Consider the following 25,037-nt stretch of genomic DNA (forward strand, 5'->3'; position numbering starts at 1 on the left):
TTGCTAGGAGCTGCAGTCGCTGAGCTTTATTGGTATAGAATGTGCAGCACCGTCCCCTGCTGGGGATCTGCGGACACGGACCTCAGTTTCATCTATGACCACTTGAAAAACAGATATGCATGCAGGTGGCGGGTCTTTCCCTTGGGGCTATGCTGCTCATCCCACCGGCGATCCAATGTGGCGTTCGGCCAGTTCGCATTATAACTTCCTGCACGACTTTGTCAGAGCGGTCTGGCAAGCCACGATGGCAATTTTGCGTCAGTGGTATGAGATAAACATGATACTGGGACTTGCAGGCTGTGTCAACGAAGCTCTCATGCCTATGGCGGAAAATTCCTTGCTTTCATCGGATAGTTTTGAATTTATCTAGAATGTCCATCACAGATGTCGGACCTATTCTTCGTTCATCAACATGGCTCCATGCAAGGGCTCTTCCTGATAGCGATATTAGTTGGCGTGGAATCAGACTGACCACTGGTCGAAACCATGGCTCTCAGCCTTTTTTAGGACTCCCTAGGGCCAGTCGCTGCGGCTATATCGCTGCCTCGCAAGAATGGTGCTGGGTCTGGTGGTGGTCCACCATCTTACGGGCGTTGTTACTTTGTTTATTATTCTCTTTCTGTCTTTCTCAAAGAAATTAAATGGTCTCTTCCCGTTATCACACTTGCAGAGTTTAAGAGGGAAGAAGACCCAGACTATAGTCCTGAGATGGTCATTGTTCTGACCAAGGACCATTTTTAAAGGGTGCTTGAGATGAGTAACAAATTCCATAAGTATATCATGAGCATCCAGTGGGAGGATGAGAGGCGACGGGCACAAGGTTGGGGGGATTGCAATGACTATGATTGGTGTGATGCTCCATTGACTTGACTCACCATGTTGCGACAGGGGATGAATCTGGGATGGTGAAACAGCAAAGGAAAACATCTGTTGCTAGGTCGGCGGCCAATAAGAAGCCTGTATCCAGTAGATTTGTGAACTTTTACATTCGGCAGCAGATGTGTTATGTAAATCTAAGGTAGGTAGCTCAAACACGAAGGATGGAATGGCCTCTTGCCTGATAATCTCCCCAAGTCCCCAACCATGCAGCCATGCGAGAACGGGTGACGATCACGTGATGCTTCCCCATTCAACCCACCAGTACAGAGTTGCTCACCAGTATAACGCGCTGCTGTTGCGTCTGCTTCTAAATATCTGTCCCCCCTTTTGTTTTTTGTCGCTGAGATAGGTAGGTCTTGCTAAGCGGTTGACTTTTGTTACCCCCAGATTTAGCTGATGTGAAATTATAGAATAGAATTGCTGCACTGAGCTGTACTCTTATTTGGTCAGGTGTCTATATTATCCGCCAGCTTACAACAGAAAGTAATTCACTATGTCAACAATGCACCCCCTGAACTGACCTCGACAGTATCATCTATTACAGTTGATGCGCAGATAAGGATAGCGTCCTGTTATTCCAACTCTCTTCACTACTCTGTGGACATAGCTAGCCAGAGTGTTCCCTCTGCCTCCACACTATGCGAAACCCGCGAAATGTTTCTGTAAATGGCTGGACACGGCCACCGCCTGTCAAAAATATATGTCAAAACTGAAATCTTCTCTCCACATATAAGAGGCACTTACATTCTGACCAGCCATCATTGTAAAATGGTTTCCAGAAACAGGGACTGTGGAAATGTGCTGCGCTGGTAGTACAGTCTCCCAACCGTGAGGGCCGAAATCACTTCTATTATCCAATATCCAGGACTCCGTTGAATTTGACGACTGCGAAACGTTGGAATCACCGCTGACCCCCTCTCGGGCCCAAATGATCAAAGTTTCTAGCGTGTCTACGAGTGGAATGATCGGCCTCGGCTTGTACAATGCCAGATTGGCAACCGTCGAATCGAAGTGCTTCAGGAGACTTTGCCGCTTCTCTCCAGCTTTTGGCGCGAAGGTACCATGGGATTGGCCGAAGACTCCTTTTGAGGCCAAGTAATCGATCAGAGAGGAACTCATCGGAGGGAGGACGGCCGGGCAAGGGGCATCAATCAGGATCAGTGACTGAACCTTCTGCTTGGCCTCAATCAACTGCCTTGATGCTTCATATGCCAAGACGCCACCGACAGACCACCCTCCGAAATGGTACGGCCCATGAGGTTGTTGGTCTCTAATGGCCGAGAGATAGATTTTCACTGTTGCTTCGATGCCGCCAGTATAGTCATCGGGGGAGTCGATAAATGGGCAAACGAGTCCGTACACGTCAAAGTCTGGGCTGATGGGCCCCAACGCCGCATACGAGAATGGGGACCCTGAGCCGTCAGGAAAGAGGAAAATGTTGCCAGTACTCGTGGGATTGGAGCGCTTTTGAAGGAGGACCACTCTGGCCCGGAAGCTCATATCCGCCTGGTTGTGATTAGAGGCGGGCAGTTTCTGGTCTCCTTTTTCGACTTTCTCAATGCCCTGCAACTGCGGCGTTACGAACCCCGATGCCCTGGGTAGAGCTCTGAACACTTCATTCATTGTATTGTTCTCTAGAAAGAAGTTCGTTGGCAGCTCAACTCCTACCTCTTGGAGTCTTGCAAGGATTGCAAGACTCATCAAGGAATCAACCCCAAGTGCGCTTAGATCGGCAGATGATTCAAGATCTTCTGTGGGGATGCCGGTTTCATCCGCAATGATGGACCTCACTAACTCTGCAGTATCTGAAATGGCACTATCAGGAGTGAAAGTCTCCACCATCGCGGACGACTGCGAAGAGTCTGAAGCCTCATAAGAGCTGCCACTGTCTTGGCTACTCTCCACTGAAGAGTTGGTCAGGGGACTGGTGGTTCCACCCTGCTTCTGGTCCAGCATGGCCAGGAGCTCACTAATTGTAGTGCAGTCCATCAATTCGCTGTGGGGAATCGTAATGGCAAGTTGTTCGGTAAGATTGCTGGCCAAGGTCAGCGACATCAAAGAATCGACACCCAAATCGGATAGTCGATCATGCGGAGAAATGTCTGAAACTTCCAGTCCGAGCTCGGCAGAAATGATATCGAGGGAAGTACCTGGTCGCAAGGATACGGCGGCCAACTGAGTCTCTGAAGACGGGACTGGTCTCTTTGGTAGAGGCTTGTGTGGAACAGCTTTGGGTAATTGCCTCTCTGCCGTCCTTTTGATGCCAACTGGAGGTAGAAGCATGTCTAGGACTGTGCGGGGAACTCGCTGGAAACGGAGATCTTCTGCCAGACCAACGACCTCTCCATCGCAGAGGATCCACACATTTCCTCCGACCATTGTCTTATCCCTGGGAAGCATCCTCACATATGCCTGGTAATGGCCTTTCGGATTCAAAGGCTTGGCAAATCGCAGACTCTCCCACCCATGGGAGATATAGACCGCTTCATTGTAGTTAAGAGTGTCATTTCCATTCATGACGAAGCCGGAGAGATGTAGCAAAGCGTCAATCCAATAGGGGCTGTAGACGAAAGTCGCATCGTCGCCGCGATCATCTAGCTTTACTGTTGCTGTGGCCTCGAACAGGTTGCTCGCAAGCAGGACCTGGTCCATCCGCTGGTACTGGGGCGCATAGTCCACCAAACTCGCAAAAAGTCGGTACGCCAGGCGACTCGTCATCTTGCTGACCTCTCCGGAGTCCGTGAGCTTCTGTAACGCGGCAACGCGGTCTTGGATCAGATATAGATCGTGTGACCAACGCCTCAGCCACTTCTCAGGAGATCCAAATTCGATGCAGCAGGTCGCGTGTTTCGTTTCCGCTTTTTGGCCAGGAGATGCTGAGACGTACTCAACCTTGATGATTTGCGAGTGTCGATCGACACGCGCGTATATGCGCAACACCCTGGTTTCTTCTTCTCTCGAGGATTTGACGATCAGCGGCTGTTGGACCTCCATCGCAGTGATATTGTGCCCGGACGAGGAGAATCCAGATTCCGGCTTCTGTTGTATGTGCCGGGCAACGGTCAAAGCCACATCAGCGTACATGGACTGCGAGCGAGAAATTAGCAAGGCTTGTCTCAGTTAAACAGATACATATCCTTTGCAATCTACTTACAGAAGGGCAAAGAGCCGAACCGTTGACGCGATGGCCACTGATAGCGGCATGGATTTCGGGGGCTGACAGATCCGTTTCAAACACGGCGATCGCGTTGGCTCCTTTGTAGTTCTCTTCCACAACGCGATGAACAGAGCTTGACAGCTTCGGCACTGGCTTGTCCTCGTCGCCGTTGCTGACAGCCAGCCACGGGTCGCCTTTGCGCAGTGTCCAATCATTTCGGTATTCAACCCAGTAGTTCTTATTTTCGAAGGAATAAGCCGGGAGGGTCAGCAGGCGACAAGCCCCTTCGATATCCCGATGGTACTCGGACCAGTTAATGCTGAAACCCATATCATGGAGCGAAGTGAGACTTCCAACAATGACTTTCCATGGATTCTCCTTACGTCTCAATGTAGGGAGTGTCTGCGTTGAATCTCCTAGATTGGATCGTACCATCCCCGAGCAGATTGGATGAGGACCAATCTCAATGAAAATGGTTGACTCTTGAACCAGCCCAACTTCTCTGGCATTGCGCACTGCACTTGAAAATTGGACCGCCTGGCGACAGTGCTGTCGCAGATACTGGGCATCGATATGTTCCCCAGGACCCAAAACCCGGCCCTTTAGGGAGCTAATGAAGGGGCAGTGTGGTGTTCCCATATTCACAACTTTGGCAACCTCTTCAAGATCATGCAAAATTGGATCAACCTGTGCAGAATGAAAGGCGTAGGGCACTTGGAGTTTGGTTGACCGGATATTCTTTGCAGTCAAGTATGCCTCTAACTCATCGATGGCAGCCTTTTCGCCCGAGAAGACAGTTTCACGAGGGCTATTGACACAGGCGATTTCCACTCGTGAGGAAACCTCGGCCGGAACGACCTGAAGAACGGAAGTCGAGTCTGCCACTGCAAGCATGGCATGTGAATGCATCTCACACTTGCTCTCCAACAAGCGAGCTCTGTATCCCACCAGGTAGATAGTATCACTTATGGACAGCACTCCGCTAACTTGGAGGGCTGCATATTCTCCCAAGCTATGGCCCACTACTGCGTCTGGTTTGATACCTAGAGAATTCCACAGACGAGCCAAGGCTACTTGGATGCAAACTAGACCGATTTGTGTCTGTATGGGAGAAAGCAAGTCTAGGTCAACCGTGGTGCCATCAATGATGGATAGAAACGAAGGGAATCCTTGCTGGCGAGCAATGCCATCGAAATGGTCGATATCCGCCCTGAACTGAGACGACATAGTGTATAACTCACGAGCAAGGGCCGGGTATGCGGCACCTTGCCCAGTGAAAACGAAAACAACTGGTCTTGGGACCGGTGGTGTGCTGAGGCTGGGTATAACTGAGTGTTTCTTCTGCTCTAGAGCAACGCGCAATTGCTGTGTGGAGCTCTCCGCGACACTAACCCGAAAACCATGATGCCTGCGACGGGCAGTAGTCGTGTAGGAGAGGTCCACTGGCGATGTGTTCGGGTTTGCAGACAGATATGCAATCAGTTTGTCTAGGTTATTGGACAGCGCTGCTTTCGTGTGCCCTGAGACTGTGACTGGATGGAGTGGTCGAGGTTCGATGCCGTGCTGGACAACTGGAGTGGGCGCCTCTTGGATCAAGAGGGCCGTGTTGCCACCCTGGGGTAATTCGTTAGCTCTCGATAATTAGCGCAAAAGGCCTGGCGAGATGGAAAACCAACAGCTGCGCTAAAATTGTTCACAAGAATGCTCCTCTTCTTCCCCGGTTTACCCTGAAATGGCGTCATCTTCAACGGAATTCGAACACTAAGTCAGGTCAGCTGCAGTTCCAACTCGGGGGAATCGACACCGTTTACTTTCGCGCGTTCAGATCGGGGAATCCGCGGTTGATGGCGTTTTTGATACCGATGTGAGGAGGGATAGCAGAGTGTTTGAAGATCAGAATGGCTTTGATCAAGGATGCCACACCGGACGACTGTTTATCTCATTAATCCATTGTATACCACGGCCCGCTATGGGTGAGGAAGACGTACAGCTTCACCATGACCAATATTCGCCTAGATTGGTCAGTAACCAGCACTCGGAACGCTAGGGGCTAGGTTGGCCTTCTCGTACCTTGACTGCACCAACATACAGAGGATTGTCGTCAGCTCGACTTGGGCGCTCGGGTCCAAAGACATCCACAACGGAGCGCATCTCTGTGCCATCTCCCGCCTGCGTGCCTGTTCCGTGCATTTCGACATATCCGACGTCTAATGGATCAACGCCTGACTGACCGAGGACCTGGCGGTATAAATTGGACTGCGTTTCCGCGTGAGGGTGCGTGATGCTGATCGCATTCGCTGAGTGATTTGTTCCCGCCCCCAAGATGACTGCTAGGACGTTATCCCGATCTAATTCTGCATCTGTTAGCCTCTTTATCACTACGCTACCGATGCCGTCAGCACGGCAGTATCCATCGGCTCCGTCGTCGAATGTCTTGCATGATCCTGTCTTAGAGAGGAACTGGCCACGGCTTAGTCCAGAAAACAAGTCGGGCGAGGTTAGCACACTGAGGCCCCCTGCGACAGCAGTATCGCATTCACCATTGCGCAACGCTGTGCAAGCCAACTGGATGGCAGCAAGGCTTGATGAACAGGCCGTGTCGACGCTATAGCTCGGGCCACCGAATTTAAAGAAATAATTGATTCGACCCTGCGCAGCGATGTCAGCCCATACACGAATTTCGAACCCAGGAGGAGCTGTAGGGTACTAACCGGGCCAAAAGCACGTATTCCTCCGGTGATGAAATATGTTCCAATGTCTTGGGCCGCATTCACATCTCTGTAATCGTCGCTTGTTTGGCCGTAAAAGGTCCCAACGCGGCTGAGAGCCGTAGAGCGGGTACGATCAGGGACAAACCCGGACATTTCCAGGGCCTCGTAAGCAGTAACAAGGGCCAGACGCTGCATCGGATCCGTCTGAAGCGCTTCGCGTGGTGACATGTTGAAGAATCTCGGGTCGAACTCTCCCGGTCGATCGATGAAGCAGCCGTACGGAGTCCAGCTGGTGTTCTTGGCTTTACCGGTAGGGTCGACATGTTTCTCGACGTCGAACCGATCCTTTGGAATCTATCGCATATGTTAGAAGTCCATTTCACCTAGTCAACAAATGGCTACACTCGCTTACCACTCGGTGTAGATCCAGACCCGATTCCAGCAGGCTCCAGAGAGCTTCAGCGCTCTCGGCACCTGGAAACCGGCCAGACATGCCCACAATGGCCAAAGGAGCCTGACTGAAGGCGGCAGACGGTTTATACTGGTCGACACCAGGTTCTAAGACAACTAACTCCCGCGTGGAGATATTCGCCGATGTGCGATTACGCAGCGCTGCTGCCAGACTATCCGCCACAGGAGTTGGACCGACAGCTTCAATTCTGACGGAGGCTATTGTGTTTTCCCGGATCAGGGATGCACACCGGTCGACAATTAAATCTAGCCGTAGCGGTGCCTGCAGTGTGTGATGGACAACTGTTTTGAACAGATCCAAAGCGCTATTGGAGTCCACAGGCTCACCTGTCAGAGGGGAGAGAAGAGTCTTGATTGACTTGAAGCTGGATAAAAGATCGGCGTCGATGCCGCATCGAGACAAGAAACTAGGAAAATCCAGCACCGTATGGATATGGGAGGCGTGGTATCCTGCGAAAATCGGCAGCCAGATGATCTTCCTGGATGGCTGCGACGCCGTTAAGCTCTCTGCGAAGCGACTTAAAGCCGGGGGCGAACCGCTGATGGTTACACTCTTGAGCCCAACCGCGCTCACAAAACAGCGGTGGCGGAGTGATAGATGCCCTCCAGCGTCGTATATTTTCAGAGCCGACAGTGCCTCATCTTCGGTCATTTTAGGAATGGCGATGGACCAGCTGCCCAAAGAGTTCCCCTGCTCGTGTAGCATGCTGCTTGCCGTCGCTGCTTGCAGACCCATTTGGAACGCCATCGAGACCGTCGGCACTGCTAAGAGCTTCAGGTCATCCAGTGAGGCTGATGTAGCGTAGGCCGCTGCAACAAGCGATCCGGTGCACAACCCGACTACTGCGATGTGCTCATTATTTTCTGGTCGACGACCTCTTCCCTCGAAGTATCTGGTATAGTACAAAATGCGTCATTAGGGCGTGTTACAGCAAATGGGCCGCTGACGGATTGGTGAACTCCTACCGAAAGATTTGCAGCAGCTGAGTAACGCATAACAGCGCACTGCTGATTGACGGATGACATACTCCATTGCTCTTCTCGTAGATCCTAGCTAAATCATGGATGCTTTTGAAGCCAGGGAGGTGTTCTCGTTGAAAGGGTCGAAGTCGATCAGATTGAGCTCTCAGCGCCGCGCTTGCGTCGCGAATAAACTCACTCTGGGCGACACTATGGGGCGCGCTGAGCAATAGTTTCTTGAGCAACGCGGATACATTGTTCGTCTGATCTCCCAAGACAACTAGATTCAGGCGTTCAACCTGGAGTGGGCGATGCATTGTGTGGAATGTGTAAAGCTTCTGTTGAACATGCGTTGAGGCATGTATTGTTTTCGACGCTGTGTATTCGATCTAACCGGCCAGCGGGAAAGGTTGGCTTAATACAAAGGCAGCCGATATGTATTTGCGGAATACGATATATTGCACGTTCTTGCAGAAACTGGCTTGGCTGATCTCAACCATCATCTTCTTCGGAACTTTACTCTCATTTCCATGGCAGTCCACGATACGCGGAGGGACACCGATGGCGCACGGCGGTTTGGAACGACCTCGAGTGCAACCTGAACTCTACTGTGAATCTTGCATGTGCGCCCAATTCGCCGGAGGATTAATAAGTGATGAGATCGGACACCGTCATTGGTTCGGAGGATCATGCGCCAGACACATGGCTGCCAGAACCACATGGCTCGGAGATCATCTACCTCGTGTCCGGGGGGTTACTGCATGCATAACCGAATGCACTTCCGTTGGACTGCAGCGGAGGGGAACTTCTAAGTCCTGCCGATCAATCCAAAGGGGCTTCGCTGCTCACCTGGGACTGACCATCCGAGGGCAATACTCACGCCAAGAACAGGAGGATCATACCCAACAGAATGTCATACCCGCCCTGGTCCGTCGCTTCCTTGATTCACCTGACACTAGAAAACTGCTATACACTGAGGGTTTGGTCCCTGTGCTGCCCAGCTTCGGAGGATGTACTTATTGTAGCAGCTGCTACCATTCAGCCGCTGTTGCTTTTGAAGCAAAAAGCTAGAGCCGTTGAGTTACTTTAGGGAGGAGTGTTAGTTTCTAGCTGAATGATGGGGTTAATGTAAAGAGCATCGGGAGAGTATCATTAGTTTCGCAGGAGACGCGATTCTAACTCCCATCTAGTAGATCTGAAGCTCTCTGAATAACACCAATTTTACTCTCAACCATACTAGTATTTGATCAAGTATCTGCGCAGTGTTTATGAGTTACATTAGAGACTTCCCTTGCCACATCATTGCTGCTCTTAAAGAATATATTCATTGACCGGATACCTTCATATAAATATTCGTTCGTAGTGAAATCTGGAGAGCTGTAGAGTGAGATGCAGCTGCTAACGCGCGCGAAACAGCACCCGTGCCGTCTGGTTGGGTTGACGAGATCGGTCGTACCAGGTCGGTTTGGGAAGCCCTGTAGGATCTTCCAGCCGGATCTCATAGTGCAAGAGGGTGTGAGCAAGGAGCAGTTTGATTTCTTGAGCTGCAAAAAATCGCCCGGGACAGGCATCCTTCCCATGGCCGAAGTTGATATGTGTCGGGGAGGTGGTCACGAACTGGTACCGGTTCTCGTCCCCCGGCTGCTCTCGAAGACGAGACCATCGGAAAGCGTCAAATTTCGAGGCTTCAGGATATATTGTATCATCAAGGTACATGGCATGCATCGGAACTAGGACGTATGAGCCTTTGGGAACAGTGGTGCCGTCCGAGAATGTGAAGTCCTTGGTGACGGCTCGGGTCATTTGGGCTGTAGGCTATGACTTTAGTAATCACCCTTTTAGGTGCAATTTGATAACACTTACAACTCGCGATAGGAGCCAATCTTTGACTTTCTAGCATAAAGCTGTCCAATTTGCGCATCCGGCTCAATGATCGAGCGGTCCATCCATCCGTTTGCACGGCGCTTTCGATCTCTGCTCGCAGCTCCGAATGGATGTCCGTATGCAATGCGAGATCATAAACGCAGTTCAGAAAGGTGACGCTGGTTGTATGCACCGCCGCAACGTTCAGATGAAGCAAGCGATACATCAGCCGCTCCGGGTCTCGTTCTTGGTCGTTTGGTGCGGCATCAATTACCCACTGAAGTGAGTCTACCGGTTTGCTTTTGGGGGATGTGTGTTGTAGCTTCTCGACCTCCTCCAGTCGAGCCTTGATATACGGTATGAGATGCTTGCGAGCTACCTTCTGCCGTTCCCTGACATTGGTGACGAAGTATGTTACCGTTGACTTGAGGAAGTCTGGCCAGGCACGCAGCTTATCTGCACCGCCGAACACATCTATCGTGTACCTGATGGACATCTGAAGATACTCCTCATTGCGACACAGTGGTACACCCACAAGAAGTCTGTTGGCCGTACGTGTCGCGATTCGATGAGCAGCACGAGCCATAACAACCGGTTTCCAGTCTGCAAAGTAGCATATCAGTGGTGCGTAATGCGAGAGCCTGTCGGAAGAATTACCGGCTGGAGTTCCTATTTCCTGATGAAATACTAGACTAATCTCATCCAGTAGATCGTTGACCTTGAGCTCTAGGCTTGGAGTTAGGTTGGTCTTGATAATATGGAAATGGAACTTGTTTGCTTCGACGATGGGAGAAACCGTGTATTTTGCTTGTTGTACCTATTATGGGACTATCAGAATCGATCTGACTCTTTTGAATGGCCAGTCTTCAACTCACGTCGTTGGCTGCTTCCTTAGCGCTGAGATGTGTTGGTGGTGCTGTTCGTATCTCGTCCACGAACTTTGGCGGAATGACAATCACCCATCGAACAGGAGTTCGAAGTTGGTAGAAGTGGCCATATCTTGAGAACTAGGTTCTGAATCAGCTCGGCAGCCTAGGTGTGACAGCGCATTGCATCTCTCACTTTTTCGTACCCGGCTTTCAGAACACCAGGGCTGTCTCTGAGATAGTCCAGAGAGTCGTACCAGCTTCCAAACCAGCCCGAATGTGTGCTATAGACAGGCAATCTGGCACGTTTAGGGCTCAAGGCAAGTTTATAATAGAGAGAAACAAAGCCTAGAGTTCCAAGGAGGAGAGCCCAGTTAAAACTTCCAGGACCAAGCAGAATCAGCTCGTTGAGGACCGCCATCTCTATTTTCAGATCGGACAGCTTGGAATTCACTTGACAGAGCCGTTAGGTCATCTGCTGACGGCGTCGCTAGTTGTGGATGTCTTTTTATCTATTTCTCTCAGACGCTTCTCTACATCTCGCAATTCAGGGTGAATTATACGCAAAATCCATGAACTACCTCGCTCGTATGAACCTGAACAAACTATTGGCTATTTGGCATCGCCGAGTTGAATCAAACCTTCTCGGAGGTTTTGGCGCCTTACGATCATCCAAGCGCCGACGGAAATACGACCAACACGCCGCACTCATATATTATACCTCGATTTCGGCCATTCGCTTGGTATAAGGGACAACGAAGCATTCAGTCTGCTCGCTTTCGAATCATCATGTCAGATCCCACCGTGTTGCTGAACCTTGCGGCCACCATCTCCAACGCCGCACTCACGATCACCCGCCATAACCTGGCAGCATCCGCTCCTGCTCCATCATTTGTAGTTGAGAGCTCGAGCAATGGGCCTGTCAATGGTAACGGAGTGGCCAGGGCAAAAGACGGTAAAAGCGAACTCGCCCAAACTGAGGCCCTTGATGCCACAGCCTCCCTTATTCAAGCGTCAACGGACCTCCAGATTCTCGTGTCCGGACCAGAAAACTATCTAAAGAGCTTATCATACGCTGTACGTCTATTTTAAACAGTGATCGAGACATCGTAGCTGACATGGAATGGAATGTATCTAGTACCACGACATCACTGCCTTGGCTGTCGTAATTGAGTTCGACCTCGCACGCAAGGTGCCCCTCGAATCCTCCGTCTCCTTCAAAGAGCTTTCTATTAGCAGCGGTTGCCCACTGGGCCGATTGGAGCGTGTGCTGCGCCTTCTCTTCGTGCGTCGAATCTTTTATGAACCTCGTCCGGGATACGTCGGTCATACCGTCGTGTCTCAACGAATGGTGATCAACCCAGAGTTGACTGCGTTCCTGGGCCACTGCACCCATGAAGCCTTTCCGGCCGCCTCAAGACTAGTTGACTCTCTGCGTAAATACCCTTCTTCGGAAGAGCCTAATCAAACAGGTTTTAATATAGCGTTTAACACGGTCGATCCGTTGTTTACTTTCCTGTCAAAGGATCCCGAACGCTTCGATCGTTTTAATCGTGGCATGGCCGGTCTGAGCAAGAGTGGTGGCCGGTCAGCGCAACAGGTTGTTGAGGGATTTCCCTGGGACTCCCTTGGTGCCGCCACGGTCATTGATGTGAGATTTCCAATACTGGATTACGTTAGGAGGTACTGACTGAGGACAGGTTGGAGGTGGTAATGGACACGTTTCTGTGGCTTTGGCCGAGCACTACCCGCAGCTCTCGTTCGTTGTCCAGGACCTCGAGGCTGCAATTGTGTCAGGGACCGAATCCCTCCCGTCTGCTTTAAAGGGTCGGGTGCAGTTTGAGGTCCACGACATGTTCCAGCCTCAGACACGCAAGGGCGTTGATGTCTTTTATCTGCGCCACATTCTCCACGACTGGCCCGATCATTATGCAGTGAGAATCCTCCAGAATCTCGTGCCCGCGATGAAGCCAGATTCTCGTGTAATCATCTCGGACTCAGTTATCCCGCCACCAGAGCAACTCCATGGGTTACATGAGAAGCTAGTCCGGTATGCTTGCCGTGTTCTTCATCCCAACGGGCAAGAAGCTAACTGTCCACAGGTACCTCGACATGCAAATGATGGTCTTGCACAATGCGCGGGAGCGCACCGAAGAGGACTTTGCCGATCTTCTTGCTCGAGCTGACCCTCGTCTGAAGATCAAAAATGTATGGCGGAAGGGACCGGACGCAGCGGCTAGTACGATGGTTGAGGCTGTGCTTGTAGGGTAGTTTATACGCATTATTGTCCAATTGATAGGAGAAGGAATGATTTGGTTTGGTATATTTCGCTTCTTTGCTTTACGTAGTGCGGAGGTATTTGAGCGTGGACCTGCGGCTTGTGCGCAAGCAAGTTCAAGTCGAACCGAAGTGACTTATCACAACAGATGGTTCTTACCCCAGTCTTGGGGATTATGTTCGCTCAAGCCCCTTGTTACATGCTCCAAGCAGTACATTCGCATACCATGTTTCAAAGGGGGGGTTTCCAATAATTTTGGTTGTATAAATTAGAGCGCGGGTTCATTATAGTCACTGAGTTGAGGATGCTGTTAACTCATCTACTACTATGAATAACTAACTAGTCAGATATCAGGTACGTAAAAATATAATTGTCTGGCCACATCCTGCAGTTGTCCCGCGACTTGACTTCAAACTTGGACTGCTTGTGTGTTCTTTAAAAACGACTGCAGCTGGCGCCGGGAGTCCTCCAGCACATCATATCTGAAGTTATGCGCCATGAACTCCGGGGGCGAGGTGGGTACCTCAACTCCCACCGGCATGTACTGCTTTGCGCGTTCGCGAATCTTCCAGGCTTCGTCTTGTCCTGCATTCGAGAAGACCTGCATCGCTGATGCGCGGTTGAGTCGGATTTTCTCGAATATTGCGAGCCGGCAGCGGACCTCCTCGTCACTGGGAGTGTCCGAGAGATCCATGAAGACTTCACATAAAGCACCGCCATCCTCAATAGCCTGCGCCCCTCCCTGGCCTTGATCTAGAGACTGGAAGTCAGTACGGAAGCTAGAATTGGAACACGAGCCTGGAGATCATACGGGGAAGCATAGGATGTGCTGCATCGCCAATCAGCACTAGACGGCCTCGGGTCCAGGTTGGAATCGGATCGCGATATAGCAGTGGCCAGCGATTGATGCTCGTTGCTTTCCTTTTTATGACTTAGCCAGATAAAGAGAATTGAAGTCCACAAGAACTGACTTGAGAATGGCTATAATGCTGGGATGAAAGTCATGGTACTCAGAGAGAAGATCACTGATGTCCGCTCCGCGATCCCAGTCTATCTCAGCGATGTCAGTATGCTCAAACCTAGAACTGGCAAGCGTAAGTGCTGACCTTCTTTTTCAGAACAATCCTTTCGAAGATCTGGATGGATGCCGACAAAATTTTGAACGGTATTACTACAGAAAAGAACTCATGATGAGTGCGTGATACGACACTACGAGAAACAGGGGATTGGTCTCACTTTGCACATGGGTACCAAACCAGACGCCGGTGATCATCCGCGACAAAGATTCTCATCAGGCCATCCTCCAGAAGCGGCGCTGTCTGGGAATCCTCCCTCAGCAGCTCCGTTGGGATCAGGAACCGGAACGCTGCTGACCCTGTCGAGACGGCCGGCGTTGCATGGCCAATTATCTCATGAATAGCACTGGTATGAACGCCGTCCGCGGCGACAACCAGGTCCGCATGGTGAATCGACCCGTCAGCAAGGGCTACAGATCCCCTTTCAGCATCGTAGGCTACCACTTCGGACCGCAAGAGGATGTCCACAGGCAATCCTGGGGATCCCTCCATCGTTGCCAATCGTCGTAGCTCCGAGTGGAGATCAACACGGTGCGCCAGGAACCAGGGTGCAACGTAAGTCCGGGTAAACTGCGAGCAATCGACTTCGACTAGTGGCTTGAGTGAGCTACCTGAAGCCACCACCGACCGGCGCACCGTCACCATGCGAGCTAGTTCGGCGTCGAATCCCCACTGCAGGAGGATCCGGGAGGCATTGGGACAAACGTGAATAGCCGCACCGACCTCCCGGAGAAAGGACGAGCGTTCAAAGATCTAGGAGTCCCATCGTCGGTCACTGAATTATGGGTCTTTGCAGAGGCAGTTCGCATCCCCATGCTTCTCACCTTGACTTCATGACCAGCACGGCGGAGGCCAATCGCGGCCGCCAACCCGCCGATGCCACCTCCAACGACAATCACTTTCATGGCTGCGATCAAATGAGGGGCAGAGTTGAAACGGATAAACAAGGGAGTGATAATCTGGGCTCTTCACATATGTGTTTCTTGGTCCTTGCACTGGATCTACGCAGCCGCTCTAATAACCTGCGGACAGCGAGGTTGTGTCCGCGCGGTAGCGCTGGCTCAAGGGTTCCGACCCATGTATGTCTTAGATCTCGCCGATTGGACTCGTAAAAATTTAGAGCTAATGATGACTTGGCCGCCGTAGGAGCTAACCCGCTGGGGGAATTGGATGGCTTCTGTGGGTTCGTATAAACCCTGCACTTGCATTGGCGCCTCGGTGGGTTAAGCATTCAGAGCAACACGCAGTTCAACACTCGCATCGTATTCGCCATTTGAGAAGAATGCTCCCATTCTGGGTGTATTGCGAGTTAGAGCTGGTCATAATGGGTAATAAGCACAATTGTCCAGTGAAAAGCCTATATGGAGTTGATCTTCCGTCGAGAGTGGATTCCTGCATGCAGATCCTCAAGTCCCTGGACCCACGACATTGGACCGCAGGCGCCGTAGACCAGCCGAAATTACAATTGACATTGAGGAGCTGTTCTTTAAATATAGCAGACTTTCAGACATCTCTCAAAGTTCATACTAGTGCCTCTCGCGAGAACGGATTCGGAGTAATTGTGTTGTCCACCCAGTCACAAAGATGAGTTCCTCCACGACGGAACAGCAGGAGTTATCATCACCTAAGGTCAACGAAACAGTGCACAGTAGCAACCTTTCCTCTGATGTAGACGTCGAGAAGGAGACTCCCGCTTCAGTGCCTGTTCCCTCAGGTCCTCCAGGGCCGCCTCCCCCTCCAAATGGGGGACTCAAAGCCTGGCTGCAGGTGCTTGGAGGATTCCTGTTTGTTCTAAACACTTGGTAAGGTTCCTGGTGCCTTTTTTTGTTCAGAATATGCCATCTAATCAATGCGCACTGTACTAGGGGAATGGCAAATTCCTTCGGCATCTTCCAAACGTACTATGCAACCACGCTTCTCCCGACCTCCACCCCGTCATCGATCTCCTGGATTGGCTCGATTCAAGGGTTTTTGCTCCTTTTTGTGGGGGTGTTCTGTGGACGGGCGTTCGATGCAGGATACTTCTATCCCGTCGCAGGGCTGGGAATCTTCCTTTCCGTCTTTGGAATGATGATGACTTCGCTCGCAACCAAGTATTATCAGATTTTCCTGGCCCAGGGACTGTGTCTAGGTTTTGGATCTGGATGCCTTTTCACTCCAGGTATCTCTGTGGTTGGCACCTACTTTTCGACTCGACGAGGACTGGCAACAGGGATCGCAGCCAGCGGTAGCAGCGTGGGTAAGCTTGATTCTCCATCAACCCCACAGGCGCCTGCGTTACTAACAAGTGGTGTGCTAGGTGGAATTATCTTTCCAATAGTCATTCGTCGACTGATTGTCACCGTGGGTTTCCCCTGGGCTGTGCGCGCTATGGCCTTTATTATGTTAGCTACTCTGTTACTTGGAATCTCCCTCCTGAGACCTCGACTCCCTCCGCGAAAGTCCGGCCCAGTGGTGGATTTTGCGGCTTTTCAGGACCCTGCATATACCACTTTTGTCGTGGGACTAGCCCTGGGCTTTATGGCTTTTTTTATTCCATTCTTTTACGCAGAAAGCTACGCCGCCAACATTGGCGTGGACTCGGAGTTGTCGTTCTACATCCTGAGTATCATGAACGCTGCAGGAATGATTGGCCGACTGCTCCCTAATGCCCTTGCAGACAAGTAAGTTCCCTAAGTTTTTCGCAAATCGCGGGAGTGGTAACTAATCGGAGCGTAAAACCAGGCTCGGCAACCTGAATGTCATTGTTCCCTGCGCATATATCTCTGGCATCGTCGTTCTCTGCTGGATTTCAGTCCACAACCTCGGCAATCTAATCGCTACGTCCATCATGTATTCATTTTTCTCTGGTGGTTTAATGGCATTGCCACCAGCGGTTTTGGTCGCCTTAAGTCCAAGTCTGAACCAAATCGGTGTTCGAGTGGGTATGGCGTTGACCATCGGTTCATTGGGAGTGTTAATCGGATCTCCCATTGCGGGTGCCATATTGTCCCGCCAGAGCAACCATGATAACACGGGGATTGAGGGGGGGCTGGATTATACTGGTACATTTGTGTTTACCGGAATCGCCCTTTTAGTGTGTGGTGGTCTCATGAGTGCTACCCGGGTGATCAAGAAAGGTGCAAATCTTGAAAAGGTCTAGGATAAAACGGCTGTTTTGATATGTCAGAAAAGAACTTAGATTATCCAGTCAGTTTTGTCATGGCGATGAGAAGGCATCTAAGCGGGACGTATAGGGTCATTTTCATCAGGGAGTTCATCAATAGATACGGCACTATTCATCGTATCAATTCCAACGTAGAAAAGTCAACCAGATTAACCTAACCTAGGAGAGAAGCACGAGTTATAAAAAAGAAAAAGGGAAAAGCAATCCAAAGAACTCGTAAGTCATGCGTGTGTCATTGCATATCTATGAGAGCGTTACTGAATGGTACGAATTGCGGTCTATTTCTCAAAGCCTCCATCACAATGAAACGCCAGCCAGTATTGAGCCTCGACTCTATGTTTCCACCTCTGTCATAATAGCTCGGAACTCGGCTATCAGTGCACTTCGCAGCATGTTGTACAAGTCCAGCCCATCAGCCTCGTCGAGTCCGCAGGCTCGCCGGTCCAGTCGCTCAAGTAGCCGCGGGACTTTATTTACATCCAGCAGCAGAATCTGCTTCGCCAGAGAGCTCTCATCAGCATAATCCAACTGATATGAGCCCAAGGTAAGCCTGGCCGTCGTCGCGCCTGGGCCAGTCGGAACTTGGTTGTGTTCGGAGGGAGAGAGGGGGTTATGCTGCTGATTCGCTGAAGTCATGTTCGTGTCCAAGGACGACCACGCGGGCCAGGAGGAAATGGGACTGTCGCCTTTACGGTTCATGTCTCTTCGATCGCGCAGTCTCGATTGATAAAGAAGGTGGTAAAGAAGGAGCGCCTTGCGGAGAAGAACCAATATCAAAAGGCGAGTGGTACTGTCATGAGGGGAGATGCATGCCAGGGCATTGCAGATATGGATCAGTGCTTCCTTATTCTGGCTCAGGGCAACATCCAGACTAAACAGTCGCACGTTGGTCTGTTGAATCTTTTCAAGTGCCCGAATGATGGTTTGGAAACAAGCACACGTCGAACTGTGGCCCTTGGTACTGACAACGTCTGTGGGATGGGAGGGTACCAGGGGATGCGCTGTCATTGTAGATTGTGTCATAGGCTCGCCCGTCGCAAAATCAGAAATGGCCGTGGGATTCGGACTGGTCATCCCAAACGTTGATGGAAGACGTGTTGCGAATTCGGGCAGTTCAGTGGTCTGATCCCCACTGTACAGGGGACTGACGGCGGCTCCTGGCATGGAAAACCAGCCCGACAGCATCGCATCAATGGGCTCCATCTGGCCAGCTTCTTCATCGATGATCAGCATGGAGTCGTTAGAAAAGTCCACCGCTGACGACGGAACCTGGGAATTCCGATCGTTGTCATCGTCGGAGCCCCTGGTGTTGACACTCGTGGTGGACGCGTTGTGTTCGCTGGAGGCTCGTGAAGGGTTGCTTTGCGGGGGGGTAAGGATGCGTGCAGCACGTACCCCCAGCTCCCTGCTCGCTGCGGGGGCTCGACCCGATCGTCCCGGGGGACTGTGGACACACAGACTATTTAAGTCGAGGCAGCGCTGACACCCTACGGCGGTGGGGACGCATTTAACTTTTGCTTGGTGGCACTTATCGCACGAGGCCCGCAAAGCCCGTTTTTGTGTCCCCATGCTAGGCATCTACTCGAGAGAGAGAATGTGGAGCGTCTTAAAATGGATGAAAGCTCGTATGGAAACTTCTTCTGGCTCCAGTTGCCCGTGCTTTTATGCACAGCTCTTAAACTCTGAGCTTCGACTGCAATACGGTGCGGAAACTGTCGTGATCACCCAAGCAAGCCACTCCTAGTTTCCATTGGTGCAAATGACGCTCAAGGGACTGAAGGAACCTCCAACAGAGTTCGGAAGCTGTTGTCAACGCTTCTTCCCGTGGGGCGATCCCTGATGCTTAATTGCGGAGCAAGCACCCTTGATACGAGGGCCGAGGGTCCGGACTTATTCAAGGAGATAATGCGTGGAGCATTGCAGCCCCTGCTTTATAGGAACAGATTGCTGTCGTATTCGATTAGGATAACAAGAAGGTGAAGTCTCCTCAAAATCTTTCACCAAGCGCCACCGTCACAACTCCAGGCACCGATGATTGCACAGGGATACAATCAGAAAGCTAATAATGACGACCGCACCGCTGTCACGCCATTCCTGGACGATAACTAGTCAATACGAGTATAGATTGCACGAGTTGAAATGCTCCAATACGGGGGCCCGACGCCCTCGTATTGCACATGGTTACAGACGCATGAAGACAGGGGGTCGCGCACCAGTCTTACCATGTATTGGCCAGTAGCAAAGTTGCTTGCTTCTCCTCACTTACCAAACGAGAAGGAGAATAAGTACCAGAGGCTTATCGCGCGCTTTTGGATGGGCCGTCTGACTCCCACGTCTGGATACTTAGAGATAAAGACAGGGCCTTCGTGAGCTAAACACGGAGGCTATTTCCTTTATTAATAGAGCCTAATGGTCACTAAACTCAGGAAATGATAATACGCATCTTGGCACTGCACCACTGTTGTTATATTTATTTAGCAAGTTCATGCTTGACTGCGTCTTGCCGCGACAGATAAAGCCAAGACACACAGCCACACGCGAGGTCCAATGTACGACGAAATTGGAGAAGTCGGTGATGTACGTCATAGCATCATAGCTTTATCTCACAGGAGGCGTATTTATCCCACATCATTGAGACGTGGCGCCCACCTTATATTGACCGTGAGAAAGGACTGAGACAGACGGAAGGTAAAATTGGAAGCTCCCAATCAGTACTGGATAAACCGCCCGGCCACCGGGCACTTTTCAGTTTGAGACGTGCTAGTGATATAACGATCTGCCTCGTGGCTTCGGCTAGCGACCGGAGAAGTCTTGCCAGGAGATCACCATCTCGAGAGTCTAGACCGATCGCATGGATATATTGAAATATGTATAAGGACGTATTCCTCCGAGCTCCGGTTACACTGGATGAACTCCGCAGCAGTTATCAGTGAATACGAACTCCAGACCAACGCTTTTCTACATTCGGCGGCACGTCATTCCCCATTTGGCCCGTATCTTGCGCGATGCACAGCGTGTCCCTTCCCCAGGAGCAGACCATGGAGCTTCATTTGCTCCCTATTGAATCCTCTTTCCACGACTCTCGAATGGAAGGAGGAGACTCAAGACAATCAGCAATGCATACAGTGCAGCACAGACGAAGAGTGGAGCGGTCGTTTCAACGTTGGCATAGCTGCCAACGAGCACGCCCATGATGCCTCCCACTCGGTTCAACACGACGCAGAGGGCGTACCCTGTGGCTCGATGAGCGGACGGGAGGATTTCGGGCGTGTAGGCGTAGATCGTGCCGTAGTACATGTTTCTACACCCGGAGCCTGTCAGCACAAGGTACTTTGGAAGCGCTCGGAGAGGAAACATACGAGGCCGCTGAAATTGCAGCGGAGACGCCCACGTTCTGCGCGGGAGTTCGGATCTGAGTGTATCCGAACTGCAGCACCATGGTCAGTAGGGCGCCCAGTGCCATAGTGCCCCTACGCCCAAGAAATTTGCTTTCCACCAGAATGGCAGCAAAGATGGGTCCCGCCAGCCCCGAAACTTGATTGATAGCATAGTTTCTCCACGTAGTATAGGTGGAGCCGCCGCCAACTTTCCGACCCTGGGACTGAAGATAGTAAGGCAGAAACACGTGGTAGAGAGGGCTGACCATGCCAATGACGAGCCAATTGAGGATGATTACCGTATAGGACCAAGCTAGCTGGCGGGTGCGAAAAAGTCCGAGAAAATGCTGTGAGATGCGAAGGGAGGACCAGGCCGATTTCTCTGTATGGATGACATGACCCTCCTTACGCAGATCCTCCAGCGTGAGGTCGAATGGCCGATTATACTTCTCGGCGAGGGCAGCCAGGAGCTGGACCACCTCCTCATCGCGGTTCTGGGCGATCAGCCACTTGGGAGTTTGCACCATCCGGACTATAAAAAGACGGAGGATGCTCAAGATCAGAACCAGCCCTCCACAGGTAAAGTGCAGATACCGCCAGCCCATATTCTCACTTTGGGAGCATGTAGCGGGTGTCGTATTAGCCGGGCAACTGTAATTGCTCATGAAAGCCCAGGCAAGGAGCCCTGCGATGGTGTAGCCGACAGCCCACCAGATGGACATGAATGTAACCAGCCAGGAATACCCACTGGGGAGAAATTCAAGCAGGCTAGTAGTGTCGAGAATGTAATTTCCCCCCACCGCTGTGGAGTATAGGGCAACTCTAGCAAGGACAGTCGGTCAGAGCCTCATGGAGTCAAGTTGCCGACAATAGGGTTGCACTCACAATGCTGCAAAGGGGATGTATCCTGGCATGCCTCCTGCGATCACCACGAAAATGGCAGCGAGAAACAGAGAGGTATTGAAGGCAAATCGACGTCCAATAATGTCGGCCGATAACCCCCAAAAGGCTGCGCCAACCAGCAATCCGATCTGAGATCCAAGAGAGATTCCAGCGACATGTTTGTTGGGATTCCCATATTCCTTTACTACTGCGGGCTGCGCGATGGACTGGCAGACGATCAAGAGCTGGGCCCAGCAGGTCGCGTTAATACCAAACGTGGTTCGGTGTCTCTGGAATCACTCACCGAGTCCACGGCGTATCCAAACCCATTGAGGAAAAACAGCTTCCATTGAAAGGGGGTCATTCCGATCTTGTCAATGGTTCCATTGACAAGAGCCATCTTGCGGGTCAGGGCCGGATCAATCGCAGACGTATCGAAAACGTCGTCGTAGAAACCAGAGCTCTCTTCCTCATCTTTATGACCATCGACCGGCTTCGCCGCGCTTACTTGCTGGGCGCTGATGGTGTCCTCCATGGCTTCTCTTGCAATTGATATGAAGCTGCTCGTTGTCTTCGGCAAATACGGCGGGACAATGTGCAAGAGTCTTGATAGTATGTGGTAACCCACCCTTGCCCCCTGTCCGACAGGTGACCATCACTTAAATACCCCGCGACCTAAACTGACACTAACATCTCTACTCGTACTTTCAGCACGTCATCAAAAAGGTGTTTTCTGATGGCAGTCCTACGGAGGAAGTGCTCTGTGGAAATGGGGTCAAATCTCTACAAGCTGAGCCATGAGTGCTGGAACGCATCTCGCGCGAAAATCCTATCCATACATTTTGCTTTTTCTAATCCCCCTTTCCATCTGCAGTTGCTCCCATCATTAAGACCTTACACGCCGGTGCCTTGGTTCTGATCCACATCCATCCGGGAAAGCGTGGGCTCGGCGCTCCTCCGTCGGAGGTTTAGGAAGCAGAGACATCTGAGATAATTCACAGCCTGCCCTATCCAGAAATAGCATCGGAACATGCAGCTATATCGGGGGATTAGTGAACGGAAAGACAACCTATTAACACCAGCTGGTGTCATCTAGCCCGCAAGTGGCGTGCGCGGTCATGCCGATTGCTAATCTCTTTTCCCCGCTGGGTCAGATATGCATGGATCTAACTGAACTGGAATAACTCTCCGTAGAGCGCAAGAAGTGAAGTCATACCGGCCTATACATATATCTATATCTATATATATAGGATTCTCCCTCTTTATGGTTACCGCACTAGAAGTACAAGCATTCTTCAATTACGCAGCTTATTCCAATCAGCCTAGAAACATGCCTCGGGCCCTCGCCAAGGTCGGCGACCATATTGTCGCCGAGACAGAGACCTGGGAAACGGTCGAAGGAAACATCTATGTATATCGTCCTTGCTTGTCATCTACTGTTGTAGGGTTTGCCTTGGTCCACGCTCATGATGCACAGTTCCCACCGTCGGCGATCAAAGATCAGAGCCTCCTCCAGCACTCGGATTTGTCCACTTTTTGCTCATGGAAGGGCTATGCTTCATACTGGAACGTGGCTGTAGATGGTAGGCTATTATCCCAAATTCCAGGTTTCCCTTGCAACCCTCTAATCCTGTGCAGGTAAAACCATTGAAAATGCTGCCTGGTACTACAAGGAGCCGTACGACGCAGCAAAGAACATCAAAGACTACATTGCATTCTGTGAGTTTCTCCAACTTTAAACTCTGTGCATCCTACTAATAACGGACAGACAAGGACAAAGTGGAGATTGTGGAGGAATAGTGTCCAAATGCCGCGGGGTGTCGCCTCTTGACGTCCAGAAGCCCACTATCTGAGTGCCAAGGCTGCAAATGAATACAATCAAAGAATTTGAGATTGCCACATATTCTACTGGAGCTCATAATATTAACTATGGAATGCGACTCAAATGACTGTAGCTGCTTGTAGTTGTACCAACAATGAATATCATTCTGAAATCGCATCCTTCCGTTGTAAGGGCAAGATAGGAGCCTTCAGCCCAATATCAACAGCGTAGGGGTACGACCCTTTCCATTATCAAGACATCCTTCGAGCTAACTTGGTTCCATGACTTAGGGAGTCGCATAGGACGTGGATAGCAAATTGGCAACTGAGATTTCTCCTAGACTGGGTGACCTAAGCTGCAAATCCAAATCCAACCCACCAAATCTATAATTTGGATTGGACTTCATCCAATCGCAATCTAACGCATGTATCTATATGGGTGGCCATGCCAAATTGTATGGATATAGATGACCTATTAGGTGCATATAACGAGCAGAATTATCTATATATAGATCTAGTGTTTTGGCTAACCAATATATAAGCTCAATTATCTGTGTCTCTTAGTAAGATTCGGATTTGTTGTTGCTATGCCATTATCATCGTTAATAGTATTTTATCCAAGAATCGGGGTTTATTTTTGATTTTTCTGTCGATGATTCCCATCAGTAGCACCTCCTAACCAACACATAGAAATTGGAACCGACCCTCGTCGAACTCGTTTGGTGCGGGTTCAGTTCCTAGCCATAGGAAATGCATTGGTCTCGGCGTCTCCGTAAACCTCTTTGAGTTCCATTAAAGTCGTTGCTTTATCGGATTAGGTGAAACCTTTCCCACCGAAAATAGCAGGGGGATTACCCTCAACCCATCTTTAAAAAGTTAGTTGGTTGGTTGGTCTCATTTACCTGAGCCCCGTCAAATGAGAGGATATGCAGGCAGCCACCAAGATAACTATCCTTGTGTGTCTATTATACATGATGGCATTTCTTAGGGTGAACTTTATGCCTCGCCTAGGAGCCTATGGTGGCCGTTTGCTTTCGCTTCTGACACAGAGCCACTTGGCCAGCCGTTTTGCCACCTACCTTCTGCTTGGACTTAATGGTTTGTGCATGAGAGCACCTTTAACCTTGTGTGCATCACAGCATATGACAGGAGGAGACAGGCACTGAAGACAAATCAAGCATATACAGGGCCTAATTCTGTTCAGGACGCAAGATTGGATGGAATATTCCAAAAATAATGAGTGGAGCCATGTCAGCGCTTAATTAGATTTGTGTTTAACGCAACTCTTCCCGAAAAGTACGCAAAGTTTGATTCACTCCCTCGGTATCAGGGGCACCATACAGTTGCATAGCGGTATCGCCATATAAGGGGAAGGAATGGGGGTTAGCAATGAGTATCAGCAAGTAAAGCTGGAACTCTCCATAAATCTCATTACAATTGCAAAGATATGGGATGAAATAAGAAAAAGTATTACACCAATTCAGCTGGGTTCGTTCGCATGAAAGAGATCAAGTGGCTAGTCCTGTGCTT

General features: G+C 50.6%; 8 protein-coding genes across 8 annotated transcripts; 3 read left to right on the forward strand and 5 right to left on the reverse strand.

Annotated features, from left to right (window-relative positions):
• Positions 1-1,515: 1,515 nt before the first annotated feature.
• Aud_006764 (type I polyketide synthase) lies at positions 1,516-8,495 on the reverse strand (the record flags this gene model as incomplete). Its single annotated transcript, XM_043291661.1, has 10 exons — positions 1,516-1,566; positions 1,624-3,966; positions 4,034-5,650; positions 5,713-5,797; positions 5,848-5,966; positions 6,025-6,048; positions 6,107-6,685; positions 6,748-7,101; positions 7,160-8,111; positions 8,185-8,495. The coding sequence occupies 10 exons, from the start codon at positions 8,493-8,495 to the stop codon at positions 1,516-1,518; spliced, it is 6,435 nt and encodes a 2,144-aa protein (XP_043147596.1).
• A 1,081-nt stretch (positions 8,496-9,576) lies between these two features.
• On the reverse strand, positions 9,577-11,328 carry Aud_006765 (cytochrome P450; the record flags this gene model as incomplete). Its single annotated transcript, XM_043291662.1, has 4 exons — positions 9,577-9,986; positions 10,042-10,858; positions 10,917-11,048; positions 11,104-11,328. 4 exons carry the CDS (start codon positions 11,326-11,328, stop codon positions 9,577-9,579), a joined length of 1,584 nt encoding a protein of 527 aa, XP_043147597.1.
• A 368-nt stretch (positions 11,329-11,696) lies between these two features.
• Positions 11,697-13,178, forward strand: Aud_006766 (uncharacterized protein; the record flags this gene model as incomplete). Its single annotated transcript, XM_043291663.1, has 4 exons — positions 11,697-11,984; positions 12,046-12,558; positions 12,608-12,957; positions 13,010-13,178. The coding sequence occupies 4 exons, from the start codon at positions 11,697-11,699 to the stop codon at positions 13,176-13,178; spliced, it is 1,320 nt and encodes a 439-aa protein (XP_043147598.1).
• A 416-nt stretch (positions 13,179-13,594) lies between these two features.
• Aud_006767 (uncharacterized protein) lies at positions 13,595-15,166 on the reverse strand (the record flags this gene model as incomplete). Its single annotated transcript, XM_043291664.1, has 6 exons — positions 13,595-13,938; positions 13,997-14,106; positions 14,157-14,235; positions 14,292-14,356; positions 14,422-15,014; positions 15,086-15,166. 6 exons carry the CDS (start codon positions 15,164-15,166, stop codon positions 13,595-13,597), a joined length of 1,272 nt encoding a protein of 423 aa, XP_043147599.1.
• Positions 15,167-15,845: 679 nt separating this feature from the next.
• On the forward strand, positions 15,846-17,403 carry Aud_006768 (MCT family MFS transporter; the record flags this gene model as incomplete). The annotated part of the gene is made up of 4 exons (XM_043291665.1): positions 15,846-16,063; positions 16,127-16,500; positions 16,561-16,924; positions 16,986-17,403. The coding sequence occupies 4 exons, from the start codon at positions 15,846-15,848 to the stop codon at positions 17,401-17,403; spliced, it is 1,374 nt and encodes a 457-aa protein (XP_043147600.1).
• Positions 17,404-17,760: 357 nt separating this feature from the next.
• Positions 17,761-18,996, reverse strand: Aud_006769 (Zn(II)2Cys6 transcription factor domain-containing protein; the record flags this gene model as incomplete). The annotated part of the gene is made up of 1 exon (XM_043291666.1): positions 17,761-18,996. The coding sequence occupies one exon, from the start codon at positions 18,994-18,996 to the stop codon at positions 17,761-17,763; it is 1,236 nt and encodes a 411-aa protein (XP_043147601.1).
• Positions 18,997-20,484: 1,488 nt separating this feature from the next.
• Aud_006770 (MFS transporter) lies at positions 20,485-22,221 on the reverse strand (the record flags this gene model as incomplete). Its single annotated transcript, XM_043291667.1, has 4 exons — positions 20,485-20,728; positions 20,787-21,626; positions 21,690-21,931; positions 21,991-22,221. 4 exons carry the CDS (start codon positions 22,219-22,221, stop codon positions 20,485-20,487), a joined length of 1,557 nt encoding a protein of 518 aa, XP_043147602.1.
• A 795-nt stretch (positions 22,222-23,016) lies between these two features.
• Positions 23,017-23,486, forward strand: Aud_006771 (DUF427 domain-containing protein; the record flags this gene model as incomplete). The annotated part of the gene is made up of 3 exons (XM_043291668.1): positions 23,017-23,269; positions 23,325-23,405; positions 23,455-23,486. The coding sequence occupies 3 exons, from the start codon at positions 23,017-23,019 to the stop codon at positions 23,484-23,486; spliced, it is 366 nt and encodes a 121-aa protein (XP_043147603.1).
• Positions 23,487-25,037: the final 1,551 nt, after the last annotated feature.

Source organism: Aspergillus udagawae (assembly GCF_001078395.1).
Source record: "Aspergillus udagawae IFM 46973 DNA, scaffold_4, whole genome shotgun sequence".
Taxonomy (NCBI): Eukaryota; Fungi; Ascomycota; class Eurotiomycetes; order Eurotiales; family Aspergillaceae; genus Aspergillus; species Aspergillus udagawae.